Below are 19,692 nucleotides of genomic sequence, written 5' to 3'. Positions count from 1 at the left end.
ATGGACTTGAGTTTGAGCAAGCTCTGGGAGCTGGTGATGGACAAGGAAGGCTGGTATGCTTGCAGTCAATGGGATCGCAAAGAGTTGGACATGACTGAGCGACTGAACTGAACTGACTCAATAAGTAGTACTGGGAAAACTGGACAGCTATAGGGAAAAGAATGAAATTAGAACATTCTCTAACATAATATACAAAAGTAAACTCAAAGTGGATTAAAAACCTAAATATAAGACTGGATACTATAAAACTCTAAGAGAAAAGACTAGGCAAAATACTCCTTGACATAAATCACAGCAGTATCTTTATATCCATTTCCTAGAGTAAGGGAAATTTAAAAAAAAATAAAGAAATGGGACCTAATGAAACTCAAAATGTTTTGTACAGCAAAGGAAATCATCAGTGAAGTAAAAAGACAACCCACAGAATGGGAGAAAATATTTGAAAATGTTGTGACCAATGAGGGATTAATGCCTAAAATATATAAATAAACAGCTCATACAGCTCAATATCAAAAACCAAAAAACCCTAACGGACAGAAGATCTAAATAGACATTTCTCCAAGGAAGACAGATGGCCAATAAATATATTAGAAGATGCTCAACATTGCTAATTATTAGAGAAATGCAAATTGTAACAACAATTGTGTATCACTTCATACTGGTCAGAAAGGTCTACAAGTCAGGACTTCCCTGGCAGTTCTGTGGTTAAGACTCCAAGTTTCCACAGTAGGGGGCACAGGTTCGATCTCTAGTTGGGAAACTAAGATCCCACATGCTGCATGGTGCGGGCTCCCACAAAAATTGTCTATAAACAACACATGCTGGAGAAGGAGTGGAGAAAAGGGAAACTTCCTACGCTGTTGGTGAGAATGTAAATTGGTACAACCACTATACAGAACAGCATCAGTCAGTTCAGTTCAGTCGCTCAGTCATGTCCAACTCTTTGCCACCCCATGGACTGCAGCACACTAGGCTCTCCTGTCCATCACCAACTCCTGAAGCTTGCTCAAACTCATGTCCATCGAGTCAGCGATGCCCATCTCATCATCTGTGGTCCCCTTCTCCTCCTGCCGTCTATCTTTCCCAGCATCAGGGTCTTTGCCAATGAGTCAGTTCTTCCCATCAGGTGGCCAGAGTATTGGAGCTTCAGCTTCAGCATCAGTCTTTCCAATGAATATTCAGAACTGATTTCCTTTCAGATGGACTGGCTGGATCTCCTTGTAGTTCAAGGGACTCAAGAGTCTTTTCCAACACCACAGTTCAAAAGCATCAATTCTTCACTGTTCAGCTTTCTTATAGTCCAACTCTCACATCCATACAGGACTATTAGAAAAACCATAGCTTTGACTAGATGGACTTTTGTCAGCAAAGTAGTGTCTCTTCTTTTTAATATGCTGTCTAGATTGATCATAGCTTTCCTTCCAAGGAGCAAGTGTCTTTTAATCTCAGGGCTGCACTCACTATCTGCAGTGATTTTGGAGCCCAAGGAAATAAAGTCTGTCACTATTTCCATTGTTTCTCCATCTATTTGCCTTGAAGTGATGAGATCAGATGCCATGATCTTAGTTTTCTGAATGCTGAGTTTTAAGCCAGCTTTTTCACTCTCCTCTTTTACTTTCATCAAGAGACTCTCCAGTTCCTCTTCACTTTCTGCCATAAGGGTGGTGTCATCTGCATATCTGAAGTCACTGATGTTTCTCTCAGCAATCTTGATTCGAGCCGGCATCCAGCCCAGCATTTCACATGATGCACTCTGCATATAAGTTAAACAAGCAGGGTGATACTCCTTTCCCGATTTGGAACCAGTCTGTTGTTCCATGTCCAGTTCTAACTGTTGCTTCTTGACCCGCAAACAGATTTCTCAGGAGGCAGGTAAGGTGGTCTAGTATTCCCATCTCTTTCAGAATTTTCCAGTTTGTTGTGATCTACACAGTCACAGGCTTTGGCATAGTCAATAAAGCAGAAATAGATGTTTTTCTGGAACTCTCTTGCTTTTTCTATGATCCAACGGATGTTGGCAATTTGATCTCTGGTTCCTCTGTCTTTTCTATATCCAGCTTGAACTCCTGGAAGTTCACAGTTCATGCACTGTTGAAGCCTGGCTTGGAGAATTTTGAGCATTACTTTGCTAGCATGTGAGAGTGCAATTGTCGTATGACAGTTTGAACATTCTTTGTCACTGCCTGCCCTTCTTTGGGATCGGAATGAAAACTGACCTTTTCCAGTCCTGTGGCCACTGCTGAGTTTTCCAAATTTGCTGACATATTGAGTGCAGCACTTTCACAGCATCATCTTTTAGGATTTGAAATAGCTCAACTGGAATTCCATCACCTCCACTAGCTTTGTTCATAGTGATGCTTCCTAAGGTCCACTTGACTTTGCATTCCAGGATGTCTAGTTCTAGGAAAGTGATTACACCATCATGGTTATCTGGGTCATGAAGATCTTTTTGTATAGCTCTTCTGTGTATTTCTTAATATCTTCTGCTTCTGTTAGGTTCATACTTTTAAATGATATGGACGTAACAGAAGAGAACAGTATAGAGGTTCCTTAAAACTAAAGATGATTCAGCAACCCCACTCCTGGGCATCAATCTGAAGAAAATCATAATTTGAAAAGATACATGTACCTCAACGTTGAGTGCAGCACTGTTCACAATAAATAAGAAATGGAAGCAGGCTAAATGTCCATCGACAGAGAAATGAATACAGAATATGTGGTACACATATACTACTTGGGCTTCCCTCATAGCTCAGTCGGTAAAGTATTTGCCTGCAATGATGGATACCCAGGTTCGATTCCTGGGTTGGGAAGATCCCCTGGAGAAGGAAATGGCAACCCACTCTAGTATTCTTGCCTGGAGAATCCCATGGACAGAGGAGCCTGGCAGGCTACAGTCCATGGGGTCACAAGAGTCAGACACGACTTAGCAACTAAGCCACCATGTACTACTTAGCCATAAAAAAAGAATGAAAATGACATTTGTAACAACATGGATGGACCCACAAATTATCACACTCAGTGAAGTAAGTCAGACAAAGACATTTATCATACGGTATCGCTTATATGTGGAATCTTAAAAAAAATGGTACAAATGAATGTATTTACAAAACAGAAACAGGGTTACAGATTATAAAGTATAAAACAAACTTAAGGTTATGGGGAGGAAGAAGGGTTGGGATAAAAGGGAGACTGGGATTGACATATACATACTACATATATAAAACATAACTAATAAGGACCTACTGTATATCACAGGGGATATTCTGTAATATTCTGTAATAACCTATATGGGAAAATAATCTGAAAAATAATGGAGAGAGATATATATATATCTGAACCACTTTGCTGTACAACTGAAATTAATACAACATTGTAATTCAACTATACTCCAATATAAATTTTTTAAAAATACATTAATTAAAAAAAAACATAGTAATAAGACTTACAGTATACAAACCTTTCTTTCATGTTTAGATTTTATAAGCTAAATTCTCAGACATGAAATTAAGGGTCAAAGTCAAATGATATATAGATTTTATATTACAGTTCCAATATATTTCTAAGTTGGCTTCTAAAATGTTCATACTGGTACATGATCATTAGTTTCTGGACCCAGAAATTGGTGGGTATCTGACCAACTTCTTAATGGGCCAGAAGACCTATGGAGGGACATTCACGTTTTTTCTCTGGAGATGAGAAGCAATTTATCACCTTGTTTCCCAAAAGGGCCACAACAGAGGGAGAAAGACAGCAAGGCTGAGTGTGCATTCTAGAACCTGGCTCTTTGGAGCCTTCTGAAGGCAGAAGAAGCCATCCACGCTTTTAAAGGGTAGACTGTTCAGATACATTATCGCTCAGACAGTAAAATTATATGTAGATCCTCATATCCTGTGAAAGTTATTTGTGAATGTCCATGAAGTCAAAGTCACCTGTGAACACTACTCACTCAGAATTGTGTGAAAACCTCTAGTAAGGAAGTGAGATGAAGTGCCAGTGAGCAGCAAAACCTGTACCCCTTCACACTGAAGTGGGGACACTACACACCCTTCCACGCTCACACTGAATGCTCAAGCTGCAACACTATGTCTGTCCTTTTGTTAGTTGCTTTTTAGCCAGTCAGCAAAACGGTTTTGATCTGTCCTTAGCAGAGGAAAGAATTTCCATACCAATTCTTACTTCTAAGAATTCTTCTAAGAATTAGCATTCTTACTTCTAAGATGAGAGGAGTGTTATATGATTTACAAATATAACCAAGTTGCATATGCATTTTCATACTGTCCTGGGGACAAACCAGTTTTACAGGAAAGACTGATATAAACTTGCTTGTAAAGGGAAGAATGAAACTGGGCGCTCTCATCTTCATGTGACCTAGCAGACATCAGGTGGAGGAGATGATGATGAAGAAAAACCTACTTAACCTTTCCAGAGTCCCCCTCCTATCAAGATAACACTTGTACATTCCAAAAGAGACACCTGATCAGGAGATGCACATCACGTAAGAGCGCATGCTCATGTTAAGGAGAAAGGCCGAGTGAACTTTTTACTTCTAGAAGAAGTGACAGCAGAGAACATGGAAAAACTGCCTCTTACATCAGAAATGCCCATCTCAGTCACAAACTGAGAATATGTAGCTACAAAGATCTTAAAGGACTTATGGCCCAGGCCAGCAAACTTTTTCTGTGAAAGGCCAGTTGAGCAAGTTTTCTTAGGTTTTCTGGACCACGAGGTCTGTCACAACTACTCAGTTATCCTCTATCTTGAAAGCAGTCACAGACAATATGGAAATGGATGCACGTGACTGTGTTCCAAGAAAACTATATTTAGGGACACTGAAATTTGAATTTCATATGATTTCACATGTCACGAAATATTACTCTTTTGATTTTTGTCAACCTATTAAAAACTGTCAAAACCGTTCCTGGCTGTCAGACCATATAAATAGGCAGTGGGTCCGATCTGGTCCATGGGCAGCATGTGCCCACCCCTGACTTACGCTCTCAGTTGGTTTCCCCAGCAGGTCTTCCTTGCCTGTCTCTGAAAGTCGGAATGGGAATGAGGGAAAGGAACCGGTGGGAGAAAGGTTCAGCAAAGTGTTGCCTCTATGAATTTTACAGGGAGATGGTCAAAGATGCAGGTAAAAGTCAGGAATTCTCAATGAGCATTTCAGTCAGAGCTCTTGGAAAAGCTTCTAGGGAAGACATGCAGCCCAGCGTATTACGGTTCTATGAAAGATAAGCCATGACACCACACCTGCTGGGCAACTATGCCGCCCCCTCCCATTTGAAAGATAGCTTTATCCATTACTTACCATGCTGGTTGTGACTCTTTGTTTAAGCTCATCTCACCTGTTTGCTTATAAACTCTTCCAGGGTAGCAACCATTTCTTATTTACTTTTATAGGCTCAGTGCAGAGTATAAGGCCAGTCATCTAGTTGACACATAACACACGTTATCTGAATTTACCAGTAGCATAAAAACCCATAGGCAATCATAAAGTATAAAGGACTTCATAATATTGTATGCCAAGGTATAAATTTGCTTGCTAATAAAACTGGACATTTTCCTAAAAGATTTTGTTCTAATGCTTACCAAATAATTATATGCTAAAAATTAATCCAGTCATTTTTACACATATCACTTAACCCTTATGATCATTCTGCAAGGTATGTGTCACCTTCCATATTTGTAGATGAGGAAAATGGAACACAAAACAAGTAAGTGATAGGCCAGGTTAGAACTCACACCTTCAGGTGACACAGTTCCAGCTTTCCCCATTCAAATGCAGATCATCTGCTGAAATGCAAAACTGCTTACAAAACATGTAAAAATTATCCATGGGACACTGGCTGAACACAAGAATAAGGGAGAAAAAAGTACTGTGACAATAACGTTCATTTCAAAGTTTGATGGGATGAAGCAGGAAGAATCTTTTGAGAATATTTCCTTCAAAAGTAAAAACCATTCTAAGGACAGTGAGAATAAAGGCTGGTAAAGGACTGGAAGGGGATGGGGCACAGGAGTCAAGGAGAGTACCTACTTTCTTTTGCGATCACCGAGTTAGAACAGAAACCATGCTGCTGCCAGACCTGACTTAGCAAAAGTCCAGACGAAATCAATCATTTTGAGAATCTCAGCACAACCCCAGTCACAAGCACTCAAGAAAGCCAAGTGAAAGGCATCATTAAAGTCAAAGAACTTTGTTGTCGGCCAACTGAGCTGCTGCCAATCTCCAGAACTCGAAATCCAGAGGCCAAGATGCTGCTGCTGCCATGTTCTGCTTATTTGGACAAACAGGATACTTAAAAATTTCTCATCTGAAAAGTGATTTCACTTATTGATTTATTTAGCAACTAGCTAGTGGAGACTTAATTATATGCAGGGCACCATGGTGAGATTTGAGAAGGAAAGAGAGGTTAAATATTGTGGTTTCCATTTTAAGAATGTTGCACCCAGTGGCAAGACAGAACCTTGTTAAGAGTTAAGTACAAGCTGAGGCTGCATGAACACATGCCTGAATAGAAGAAGAAGGAAAGTTCTACGCAAGTTTGGAAGCAGAGGCCATTCACTTTGGCTGGATACTTTATTTTTTATGTATGCACGTAAGTATGTTGTCCTCCGCTCATCCCCAATAGCATATTGGACACCGTCCAACCTGGGAAACTCATCTTTTGGTGCATATCTTTTTGTGTTTTATACAGTTAATGAGGTTCTCATGGCAAGTATACTGGGGTGGTTTGCCATTCCTTTGAACTGTGGTGCTGGGAAAGACTCCTCAGAGTCCCTTGGACAGCAAGGAGATCAAACCAGTCAATATTAAAGGAAATGAACCCTGAATACTCATTGGGAGGACTGAAGTTGAAGCTGAAGCTCCAATATTTTGGTCATCTGATGAGAACAGCTGACTTATTGGAAAAGTCCCTGATGCTGGGAAAGATTGAGGGCAGAAGGAGAAGAGGGAGTCAGAGGATGAGATGGCTGGATGGCATTACCGAGGCAAAGGACAAGAACTTGGGCAAACTTTGGGAGATGGTGAGGGACAGGGAGGTCTGGTGTGCTGCAGTCCATGGGGTCGCACAGAATCAGACACAACTGGGAGACTGAACAGCAACAAATGTATGCATTTTTAAGATTTTTTTTTATATGCCCCATTTTTAAAGTCTTTCTTGAATTTGTTACAGTATGGTTTGTTTATATTCTGCTTTTTTTGGTCATAAGGCATGTGGTATCTTAGCTCAAGGATCAAGGATCAAACCCTCATCCCCCGCATTGGAAGGTCAAGTCTTAATCACTGGACCATTAGGGAAGTCCCACTGGCTGGAGACTTTAATGGATTCTTCCAAAGGTTACAGGCTAAGAACATCTTCAAATACCTACTTGAGAAATACCATCTATGGTTCTGCCAGGCACATCCCTCTGAAAAATTACCATACCTTCTGCTTATCTACCTCTGATGTTTTTTGTCTTCCAAAATACATGAAAGAAGCAGGTCTACGGTTGACAAATTCAGAAGTAACTAACACGAGGGAGAGCAGAGATGAAATGACAATCTTTTGGAAAGACTTCAGCTTGCAGGAACCCATGGAGATGATAAAGCTAGAATGCTAGTACTTAGTTCAGAAAGTAAACCCAGTTCAAAAAAGCATGGCCTAAAGTGTATTTTATGATTTGGAGTTGGCAAAGGTTCTTCTTTTATTTCTTCTCATTTCCTTTCCTGGAAACAAATATTTGATGTGACTTTTTTGCCATCATGGATTTCACTGGTCCAGAGAATGGAACAGTTTTACTGGAATAAGTAAAACATTGGCAATTCCTCCTAAGCTGAATGTTCTGCTGCTTCCTTCAAAACGACAAAAAGTAAGAGATACGAGTTCCTTAGAGTTCAGCCGCCTGAGGCTCCATTTGTATAAAAAATTAAAAACATTTCAAAGTAAATTCAATTAGTGAATGTGTATTGCCTGAATAGACTATCCTTCTAAATTTAATATAGCGAACATGACAATTTTACGAGCAAACCAAGTTAGAGATAATATATTTTTATGTTCCTTAAACTAGCAAAGAGACTTCAGAACCATAAAGAATACTAACAAGGTATCGCAGATACTTAAACTTTCTTCAAAGAAAAATATATGTGTGGTTTTCCAAATGTGAGAAGTGTGAGGTTTGGCTTTTTTCATGACTTCAAGGTTCCTAGAAATGTTACATCTTCATCTTGAACCAGCATTGCTAATAAATGGTACTACTGACATATAACTTCATTCTGTGTGTGTGAGTGTGTGTGTGTGAGAGGGAGGAACATAAAGAGAGGTTGAAAGGATAGAACCGTCCACTTTGAGAAGACCTTGTGAGATATAAAAAAAGGGGGGGGAGTTGAAGGATGAAAAACTAAAATTCCAAATAGCCTGTACTGTTTACTTTAGATTCCAAGAGATTACAAGTAAGATTCACTGGTGCAAAGATAAAGATGGAGGAAGACAAGATTCTGTGTCACCTAAAAAATGAAGGTGCTAAAACAAATAAAAAGAAAAAAAAATGAAAGTACTGATTGTCACTCCTTTTCTATTTCACCTTCGCATTCTGAGGATAAACACAGCAGTGTAAATCCAGGGCATTTGAGAGTTTGGTTCTTCAATGGAATGGTTTATTTGATTTCAGGGATCCTTTCTGCTGAACTAGTATTCTGTCCAGTCCATGAAATGATACAGTCTGACATCTTCAGAGACATTCCTAAGGTTTACAAACTTTGCAGGCAGAATTCAGGAGTCCAGTTTTGAACGTCCAGTTCTGTTTAAAGAACTCCTATGACTGAAAATACATCCCATAGTGTCTTTTAGTTTCTTGTATATATTCTCTCCACCACACAAAATCACCTAAAGCTACTTGTGGAAGAACGTAATGAGCAACACACTCAACACATCATTTTACTAGAAAACCAAGTACACCTCAGTTTAGAACCAACTGCTACGTCTTTTGCATGTTTTATTTTTGACAGTATACACATTCATCTGAATCTCTGCATCTTTATAGCTCTATCTGTTCTCAAGATCCACCTTGTAAGAAGACTGCAGACAATGAACATGTATTGAAGGCTGACCATGTGTCAGCTCATGGGGAACTTGCATATTTTAGGTACTGAGGTATAATTATCATAAAATTAACCTATTTGAAATAAACATTTCAATGAGTTTTAGTAAACATATGCATTGGTACAACTCTCCACTATCTTCTATTACTCTAAGAAGCACCCTCATACCATCTGCCATCGATCTCTGCTCCAAGCCTCCAGTCCCAAACAGCTTCTGATCTGCTTTGTCTTCTTAATTCTGCCTTTTATAGAAATCACACATCTAGTATTTTGTGTCGGGCTTTGGGCTTCCCTGGTGGCTCAGATGGTAAAGAATCTGCCTGCAATGCGGGAGACCCGGGTTCCTTCCCTGGGTTGGGAAGATCCCCTGGAGAAGGGAATGGCTACCCACTCCAGTATTCTGGCCTGGAGAATCCCATGGACAGAGGAGCCTGGCAGGCTACAGTTCATGGGGGTCACAAAGAGTCAGACACGACTGAATGACTGTCACTTTGTCCATTTAACATGATGATTCTGAGATTTAGCCACACTGTTAAATGTATCAGTCGCTCATTTCTTTTATTGATCAGTAGTATTCCACTGTCTGGGTATAGCACATTTTGTTTATGCAGCCACTTTATGTGACAGTAGACTTGCTGGGCCAGATGGTAAAGTGTGGGTTTCACTTTTAAACAAATTGACAAAATGCTCCAAAGCAGATGTGCCAGATAACATTCCATTCAGCCATGTGTGAGATTTCCAGTTTCTTCACATCCTCGACAACACTTGATGCTGTCGGTCTTCTTAGTTTTAGCCATTCTAGTGGATGGGTCTTATTAATGGTGAGTCTTATTAAGCATCTTTTCATGAGCTCATTTGCATATCCTCCTGCATAAAGTGCCTATTCAGAACTTTTTCTCATTTTTCATTGAACTGTTAATCTTATTACTGAGTTGCAAAAGTTCTTTATATATTTTGGTTGAAGTCTTTTGTTATTTATTTTGCAAATACTTGCCTCCAATCTGTTGCTTGCCTTTTCATTTGCTTAATGGTGTCTTCTGAAGAGCAACAATTTAATTTTGATGACACCTGATTTATTGATGTTTTAAATGATCACAGCTATTGTATCATATCTAAGAATTTTTCCCAAGAGAAATTTGAGTGACACTGTGTTTCTTGTTCAGTCACTAAGTGGTGTATGACTCTTTGTGACCCCATAGACTGCAGCACACCAAGCTTCCCCGTCCTTCATTATCTCCTGAAGTTTGCTCAAATTCATGTCCACTGAGTGATGTAAGGGTCAACAATCTCTATTTTCCATATGGAAATCCAACTGAAACAACACCACTTGTTGAAAAACTATTGTTTCCTGATTACCTTGGCACCTCCAATAAACATCAACTGACCACATATATCAGGATTTATTTCTGAACTTTTTCTTCTGCACTACTGATCATATATCTGTCCTTATGTCAATACCATACTTTCTGGATCACTGTAGCTTTACAGTAAAAGTTGCAATCAGGAAGGAGGCGTCTTTCAATTTTGTTCTTTTTTCATACTGCTTATGCTATTCTAGGTCCTTGGCATTTCTATATACATTTCAGTGTGAGTTTATCAATTTCTACCAAAGAAAAAAGCCTACTGAGATTCTGATAGATTACACTGAATCTGCAGATCAGTTTGGGAAGCATTACCAATACTGAGTCTTCTAATCCATGAGTATGGTATATATTACATTAATTTAGTTCTTTTGTTTCTCAATAGCATTTGTAGTTTTCAGCATATAGCTTTTAGTTTTGTTTATTCTTAAGCATTTTATTTCTTTTTGACATTATAAATGAAATTGATCTTCTTAAAATTTCATTTTCAGATTGTCCATTACTAGTGTATAGAAATTTATTATTGATCGTATATCCTGCAATTCTGATAAACTCATGAATATTCCAGTAGCTTTTTAAATGGATTATTTAGGATTTTCTAACTACAAAGATCACATTGTCTGTGAACAGAAACAGTTTTATTTCTTCCTTTCCAATTCTTTGGCTTTAATTTCTAATTCTTACCTTATGGTTCTTGACTTTTGTATCTCAATCATTAGCAAACTTCTCTTTAGTACACTGTATATTGACACTTACAGCCTTTTCAGGAATGCTGAAATCAGACTTCTGTATATCCTTTATGTGAGGGAATGACCATTTTTAATTAATGCATAATGTCACTGTCTATCAGTCAAAAATTCACTTTCAGCAGCTGTCTTTGTATATAAAACAGTGTTTGGATAATTATTTAAAAAATCCAAACTGCATTTTGTATTCATCACTTAGAAAAGAAGGGATCATTAATAAGCACAAGTCTCATACACTTAACAACAATTGAGACAAAGATGAAGATCATTAGGCACGCTGAGAGTGGTGATTCTTTAGCCTCAATTAGGTGCTCATTGGACTTAATAAGCTGGTCAACCATGAGAGAGTAAGATTAAAGAACCAAGCACAGCATAGTGAAAATACAACACATCAAAGCCCATGTCTAAAATGCAAAGTATAGTCGGTGAATTTATAGTCTATTTTAGGTCTTTAGGAACCATAACTGCCTTTCTGATGGGTGGTTGTTAAACCTGAGCACAGTTCAACTCACAGACTGGGACATGGTTCTCAAAGTGTGGGAGATACCAGGACTTCATTTAATCTTACAAAATTTCTGAGTAAGGTATGTGAGGATATGCAATTCCCATTTACAGATCAGGAAACAGAGACAGAAATTGAAGTAACTTGCTGAAGCAGCTACAGTAAGCGGTGAAGACAGAATTCAATCCTAGGTCTGTGTGGCTCCAGAAGTTCTTAACTGGGCTCCTAGTTAGGGTAACCCAATTGCCTGATGCTTATTCTAAAGCCCTCACATTCCTGCCTGCTTCCATATCTGGTATGGTTTCTAGTCTTCTCTGGAGTTCCCCAGTGACTCACAGCTACTATGCAACCAATGGGGAAGAATCTACCTTCCAGGTTTGCTCTGTCCCAAAATACCAGTCTGATGGCTTCAACACTATAATAAAAAGATGTGAGGTGGTAACATAAATAAGACACATGCGCATAAATGTAAACAGCTTAGCTTGACATAGATGAGTGACTTTCCTTTCAGTGTGGGGGCAGAAATGCCAAGGAAGTTTGAATATGAAAGGGCATTAAAATTTGGGGGTATTTTTTTGGTACTGAAAGCTTTTAAGTGAGGTAATTCAGGCTTTTCTCTGCTTTCATTTTAGGGAGACACATTAGAAAATGAATGCATTCCAAAGCAGAGAAGTTAGCAAAAATGCTATTAAATTGTAGGTGGGTGATAAAGCTCAGCCTTCTCTCAACATCCTACAGAAAAATTCTAACCCTTGGGTGTACATGACTCAGACAGGAATCTTTGTAACTTGGGTTTGTAAGTCCAGAAAAGAGGAACTATATTTCCACTGACAGTATACAGCAAGAAAAAGGAAACAATATCAAAAGTGCTTCTCATTGTACCTTAAGTAAACACTCACTAGATGTTTGGGGTTTGTTGGTTAATTACAAAACATTTGAATAGGCTCTTTTCATGGAACAAATACTATACTAATCATACTCCCTGCCGCCCTCCCCCACCCCCCCACCCACGCCACACACACTCCCCAAACTCTGGACAATATACAAAACCAGAAACAATGGTCTTAATCCCTGCTATGTTATCCTCTGAGAAGTGAGGAAGCCGCCTGGGATGATCTTACCCTCTGATCAGCAGACTTTTGGAAGATAATTTTTTTCATAAACCCCATATTTTATGTGCTATACCAATCTGTTCCCTCCCACAAATATAATACACATCTTACAGTCCTTATAATGCTTAGACATGAACAGCAATGACTTAGAAAGTTTCTGTAGTCAGCAATATACTGGAAACAACCTACATGATTGGGGCACTTGCTGGCAGAGCCATCAGAGAGAAGAAGGGGCCAGTAACTATAGGTCCACAGCCTGCTGCCTAATTTTGTAAATAAAGTTTTATTGAAACACAGCCATGCCCATTCATTGATGTCTTCTCTAGGGCTCCTTTCTTGCTACAAGGGCAGAGCTGAACTGTTGCCACTGAGACCATCTGGCCTGCAAAGCCTAAAATATTTACTACCTAGCCCTTTACAGAAAAAATTTATCAATCTTTTTGATAATACATTTAAAATAATATGGTGAAGTACTCCAGTTAGGGAAAGATGAAAACAAGAAAGAGAAGATCCACTCTTTCATATAAGGGATCACATATACTCAGAATGAAATAAAACCAAGGAAAGTGGGCACAGAAGAGACCCAAAAACATTAAGCAGTGAGATGGGGGGGTGGCATCATGGATGGTTTTCTTTCCCTCATCTGTGCTCCCATTTTCTAAAATGACCTTACAGTTCATTGACAATAGAATAGACGGAACCTCGCTTTAAACCTGATTTCAGCACATGCATCCGTCCTGCACAGAGCAGCGCAGCTGGGTCCGGCCCGGGCCCTCCCGCCGCCGTACCGGGGTGGAGCAGGGAGGCCAGGCCCCTACCTTATGCTCGTCCCGGAGGTGGCTGTCCAGTTCGTCCGTGTGCTTGGTCTCAAAGTAGCAGAGCTGGCATTTGTAAGGTTTCAGTTCATTGTGCTTCTCTATGTGCTGCTGGAGGCTCTCGTCACTGGAGCAGGTGAAGGTACACTTATCACAGCGGAAAACTACTCCCTGCAAGTATTTGGACAGTTTGGACCGGCACACTTCAATGGGGACAACCCGCTCTTCTGTGGAAACAAATTGAATACAAAGATGGGAACTTTTACTGATGGAAAGCAGATGGTCTTTCTTGGGAGTATAAGGATAAATCCCCCCATCCACTGTTGAAACTTCTCAAGGCTGCCGGTCTGTGAGCTGCACACAGACCTCCTCCCACCCTCCCACCCCCCGAGTCAACAGTCCACTGGGACACGTGGGTGCTTCTAAGGCCAACAGCTCTGCATACTTGATACCCAGAATGACCTATAAATAGGAGTGGGCAGGCTGAAAGGTGCTGGCGGATTTCTGAATGGAGGTGATTAAAGGAGGAGACAAGAATAGAAGTTTCACCAACATGAATGGTTATCAGCAGCAACCACCAGCGCATCTTACTTCCCCGGCAAGTGGCATTTAGGCTCACGTAGACGTCCTTAACCACTCCAGCGTTCCTGCCTGGGAAATGCCATGGACAGAGGAGCCTGGAGGGTTAAATACAGTCTGTGGGGTCATAAAAGAGTTGGACATGACTTAGCAACTGAACAACAACAACAAGATGTCCGTAAGGGGGAAGGAAAACGACATTCTTGGAGCACCTATGTGGCACCACTGTATAGCTCCCTGGCAGCTCTGTTAGGCCAAAGTTAGTCCCATTTCTACAAAGTAGTAAAACAGGAACTGAGCTCTCAAGTCCCTCTCCAAAGGTCACAGACTCTGTAACTGCCTAAACTGGGACCCCACCCATGTCTGTCTACCGAACCGCAAATCGGTTCTCTCCCATCATTTCCAATTCCATTCCTGTTTCCCCTTCCAAGACGTTCTCAAGGAGACTGTTTGCCTGTTCTTGAAACCAAAAGAATCTCTAAGATCAAATCTGAAAACAAAGAATCCTGGACACTTTCATTCACTGAAACTCCAGCCCCACCTCGGGAAAGAGTTCCCGCAGATGAAATGTCTGTAGGCAATCTTCCAGGAGAGGTGGGGTGGCGGTGGCGTGGGAGATGTGGAGGATTTGTGCCTTTTCAGACAAATCTGTAATGTGATTGTCACCAAGGGAGAAAATAAAAGAGAGGATTTGGGTGCTTTTCCCGTTGACATACCAAATGCTGTAGGGCTGGAAGAGTGTGTGTTCTTGTTTATTTCGTACTCTCTCACCCTTGTGTTTAACTGCTCAAATTAAATTTCACACCAGTCTGCCCAGAGTATCGGCACACGCGCCAGATATCCATAACTGGGATAAAATTAAAATCTGTGCTATTTATGCAAGGATCAAATATAGCATGTGTTTTCATGCTGTGTCTGGATTTCAGAAGACTCTCAAAGTTTACAAATGGACGCACACAACATACACTTATATTATTTAGAAACAGCAATGTATTATTAAGTCAGGAAGGCGCGCTATATCCTCGGTCACCAGGAACAACATTCACAGAGCATCAGGATGCTGTGCGCTGAAGTCGCTCGCTCTGGGAGCCCTCCCTCTGGGGCTGGCCTGTGTCTGGCCCTTGGGGAGTTCCTCCCACCCGAAGGCCTGCCTGCCTCCTCTCAACCAGCACATGCTCACTGCAGGGCAGTCCCTGCCTTCGGCATCCCTGAATGCAGCGATTAATTGGCCAGCGAGAATGTGGGCAGAGGAAGCGTGGAAGGTTGGTGTCTGCACCATACTCCCGGGAGCTCTAATGCATATGTTATTTTCCCTATACAAAGAGTCAGTCACTTATTTAGAAATATAAATATTTTTAAACCAAAGTCGCGCAGACAGCTAAGAAACACATGATTATAATGGAATCCACACATTTTCTTAGAATAGCAAATGTTGTAACAGTCTTCTAACCATTCAGTTAGTTCCATGGTTTGGTGTAAATGGGAGGGAAAAAAAAATGCTTTGGTGTAAACTAATGAGCCTGAAGGAAGCCAGGGCTATGACAGTCGTTCTATGCTTCTAATCCAGGACTTCTCAATAGCAGTGCTACTGATGTTTTGATGCCAGGTAATTCTTTCCTCTGGGAGGTTTCCTATGCATTGTAGGATGTATACCAGCACCCCAGGCCCCTGCCCAGCAACACCAGCAGTGGCCCCTCCTCCCCATCGTGACAACAGAAAATGCCTCCAGACAGCTGCATCATGAGAAGGCACGATGGACCCTGGTTCAGACACTGCTCCAAGTCAAGTGCCAGGTATTCAGTCCAACCGCCCTGGATGTGTAGACATCAGCAAGCTGGCGCCCACAGCAAGAGATAAGGGTCCAAGCTGAAGCCAGGAGACCGGCCCCCACACCCTACACCTCAGGTGGTCATGGGGAAGTGTTGATGTGAACTTTTCTGGCACCTTCTTTGAGACTTGCACCCCCCTCCCTTGCTCTCTGTGTTTGCTCCTGATTTATAAAATTTTGCCACTTCAACTCCTTCCCTGCTCTTTCTTTGGCTCTGGCCTGTCCCACCTGCCCTGCTTCTGTCCATCTTGGTGGAGATGGAGAACAGCTAGCTGTAAGTTTCCGCATAACGATGACTCCAACATCTTGAAGACAGTCATTCAGTTGCTCTCCAGCCTTCCCTTCTCCACTGTAAATAATTGCTTCTTTCAAACTTGTTTTTTCTTATAGGTCTCCTTTTCAATTCCTTTGGTTAGTTTTCTTTGCAGTTTCCAATTTCACTATGTGTGTCTCAGTGCATTTTGCACAAAGTCGGGAGCATTCAGAATAATACCTTGGAGATGAAATTGTAACACTGAATGGAAACAGCCACTCCCACTTATTAAGAGCTCACTACGTTTCAAGCATGGTTAATGTGTTGGACTCTCTGGGCTACTTTTTATTCTCACAACACCCTGCAAAGTCAGTTTTGAGAGTCTTCAGTGGAAACTGAAAACGGCTCAGTTCAGCTACTTCCTCAAAGTCAGTCCTCTAATTCAGCACGAAGTTGTGGCCTGGGAGCCCGGGTCCGCTGACCTTTGCCTGCATGCACCCTCCTCCGTCTCTCCTATAAAGAACTCTCCAGTCACATCCAATCTGTATGCCGGGCACTTCTCAGCCTTTTATTCCTAATAGTTCAAAATCGCAAAAGCTCTCAGTGTCTAAGGCAACCATTTTTATCTGAATTTCTTTCAAGTATCTCCTGGATTTCATAAAAGGTCATTTCCCTGATGACTCATTCTGAAAGGTAAGACTTCCTCATTTCCAAACTAAGACATTAACTACAATAACTCCCAAGTCTCTTAGTTACATGGGTTATGGGTGTTAATTTTAGAAAAGAAAGTTACCTTTTCCCCCCGCTTTCTACAAACATGGCTAACAGGACCAAGATAAAAAAAAACAAGACAGACTTTGAAAGGCAGGCGAAGGACCGACAGCGTTTTCTGAATGAGGTTATTCATGGTGGAGGCCAGTGAAGGACAGAAGCCGGGAGACTGGACTGTTTCCAGGTAGGGCCCGAGCCCTGTCTTGGCTACGGAAGCTCAGCCACTTGGGGCTTTTCCTACAGGGGGAAGCGACAACTGTGGGTCTTTTCTTGACTTCACACCTCTCAAAATTACCTTGGGTAAGAAATCAAGGCCTGAATCACACGCATTGTGACTCAGCTTCCAGCACTGGCTGCAAAAATATTATGACTTCACCAGTTTTGACTACAAGATAGATCGTGTCTCTCATCTACTCATACCTAAAAGATACTTAAAAAGTGCTGCAGCTGGACACAAAACTCAAGAGGTTCCAGCCTGGAGCAGCGCCACCTTAAAGCATGTGGGTGCTAAGGTTCATCAGAAGTATGTGCTGGGTGGGAAAATAATCTATAAAATCGCTACTACTAAGGGGGGGCGGGTCGGGGGAGAGGGGGTCATTTCTACTCAAAACAGTGAAAAAAAAACCCACATCACTGTGGAGCCCAGAATCACCAAGTAACAATTCTTCCTGAAAGGCAGCCCACAACACACGTGGGATTCCTCCCCACAATGTGCCAGGCTGGGGGCAGCGGTGGAGGGGTGCAGGGGGTGGGGGGGTGGGGGGCTGGGGGCGGGGCTTCGGGGTGGGGATTTGGAAGTCACTCATTCCAACCCACTCTGAATGCAGACTGCTGCGGTAGAGGGCTGAGACCCTCGCTGGGCCAAACCAAAGACCTATCCGTTACTCTAACTCACAAACCAGTGACAAACGCTGAGGACCAGAAAGCCACCGTCCCCAAGTATAACCACAAACAGGCACATGTAAACAGAAGCACGGCAGTTCCTGTAAATAGTTAAGTTTTGACATTAGCCAAGCTACCCTGCTCAAGCCAGACAAGAGCTGGGAACTGTACCTTTAACAGGAAGAAGTATGTGATGGGGAAGAAGGGAACATGTAATTTCACTGAATAAGATGAAAGGCTGTCAATCTCACTGTAGTATTTTTTTTTCTCAAGAAAAAATGATACTGATCAGATATATGAGGGGAGATTAGTTCTGTTCCAAAAAGATAACCCACCTGCAGGGTTCAGTTATATTTAGCATTTATGTGTGTATTGAGGTTACAGGCTAAGAAACAGAAATTTTAAGTTTATAAGCCAACTGGAGACCAATCTCAGTGATTACACAGCTCCGTAATTATAAATATTTGATGAAACTGTTTCATGCCTATAATTCAATTTTTGCCCAATTTCTCAGGTTTGCTACAGGTATATAAGGGACATCCAGGCCAAGCAACACATGAGGCATTCACTGTGCTCCCAATGGTTATAAGAAGTCGTAGAAATGTACTCTGGCTTCCCTGGTGGCTCAGACAGTAAAGAATCTGCCTATAATGCAGGACACCTGGGTTCGATCCCTGGGTCACGAAGATCCCCTAGAGAAGGAAATGGCAACCCACTACAGTATTCTTTCCTGGAGAATCACATGGACAGAAGAGCCTGGTGGGCTACAGTCCATGGGGCTGCAAAGAGTTGGACATGACTGAGCAACCAAAAACATTCATATACTCTGAAACTATTTCTTCCCTTGTTCACTGTCTCTCTTCCTACTAAAGTTCACGCTCCTTTGGTGCCCAAACCTTGCCTGACTCTTCTGGCAGTATCCCTAGAGCTTAAAGCAATGCTAGCATGTGGTGGGTGTTCAATAAACATTTGTAACATGAATGAAAACCCTTCCAACATCATACCACTTTCTCCTTGAACCAGAAGCCTCAGGGCTTAATTTTTCCCTGGTTACACTGGTCCCATCATGGTGAACCTCATGAAATGTTGATCTGACTTAAGTTCACGGTTCCTCAAAGAGATGGGTCTATAATCCTTGGCTTTAGTCTCTGCTAAATTAGAACTCACCAGGTGTCTCGTCAGTACCCCGGCTTCCCATCTGTCTACAGAGTAGCATTCTACTCCTGCGATGGGATCTAAGCCCTCTTTCATTTGACCGGAGTATACCTTTCTAGCCTTGCCTCCTAGTACCTTCTAATTTCACTCTGTAAACACATCTTCCCTCTACTCACCTGGGTGGTTTGTTAAAATTTTCCTTACACTCTGTAATGAGTCAAATGGAGTCCCCAGAAATTAATGTCCACCTGGCCCCTCAGAATGTAACCTTGTTGAGACCTGAGGTCTTCACATGTTAGTCAAGATAACGTCGTACGGGATTAGGGTGTGCCCTAAAGTCAGGGTAAGAAGAGAGAACACACACAGACACATACACACACACCCCCACACACATGTGCAGAGGGAGGGAGAGACTGAGAGAAGGCCATGTGCAGAGGGAGGGAGAGACTGGAGTGATATGGCCACAAGGCAAGGGATGCCAAGCAAAGTCGGGAGCCGGGAGAAGCTGGGAAGAATCTAGGAAGGATTCTCCCCTAGAGTCTTCAGGGGGAACACAGCCCTATGAACAACTGCATTTCAGACTTTTGGGCTCCAAAACGGAAA

At 41.6% G+C, this 19,692-nt stretch overlaps 1 protein-coding gene across 13 annotated transcripts in view; it reads right to left on the bottom strand.

Annotated features, from left to right (window-relative positions):
* The window catches only part of ZNF462 (zinc finger protein 462), a 153,254-nt gene that overhangs the window by 16,463 nt on the left and 117,099 nt on the right, over positions 1-19,692 (bottom strand). For 12 of the 13 annotated variants that reach the window (XM_043453782.1, XM_043453784.1, XM_043453788.1 and 9 more), the window contains one exon: positions 13,625-13,848. In XM_043453782.1, coding sequence (XP_043309717.1) covers positions 13,625-13,848 — 224 coding nt within the window. Of the gene's footprint in view, positions 1-8,776; positions 8,785-13,608; positions 13,849-19,692 lie in introns of all 13 variants that reach the window. The other variant, XM_043453792.1, reaches the window with a different exon arrangement.

This window comes from Cervus canadensis, chromosome 30 (genome assembly GCF_019320065.1).
Source record: "Cervus canadensis isolate Bull #8, Minnesota chromosome 30, ASM1932006v1, whole genome shotgun sequence".
NCBI classification, from domain to species: Eukaryota; Metazoa; Chordata; class Mammalia; order Artiodactyla; family Cervidae; genus Cervus; species Cervus canadensis.
The sequence above is the reverse complement of the archived record's forward strand: the minus strand, read 5'-3'. Positions and strand labels throughout refer to the sequence as shown.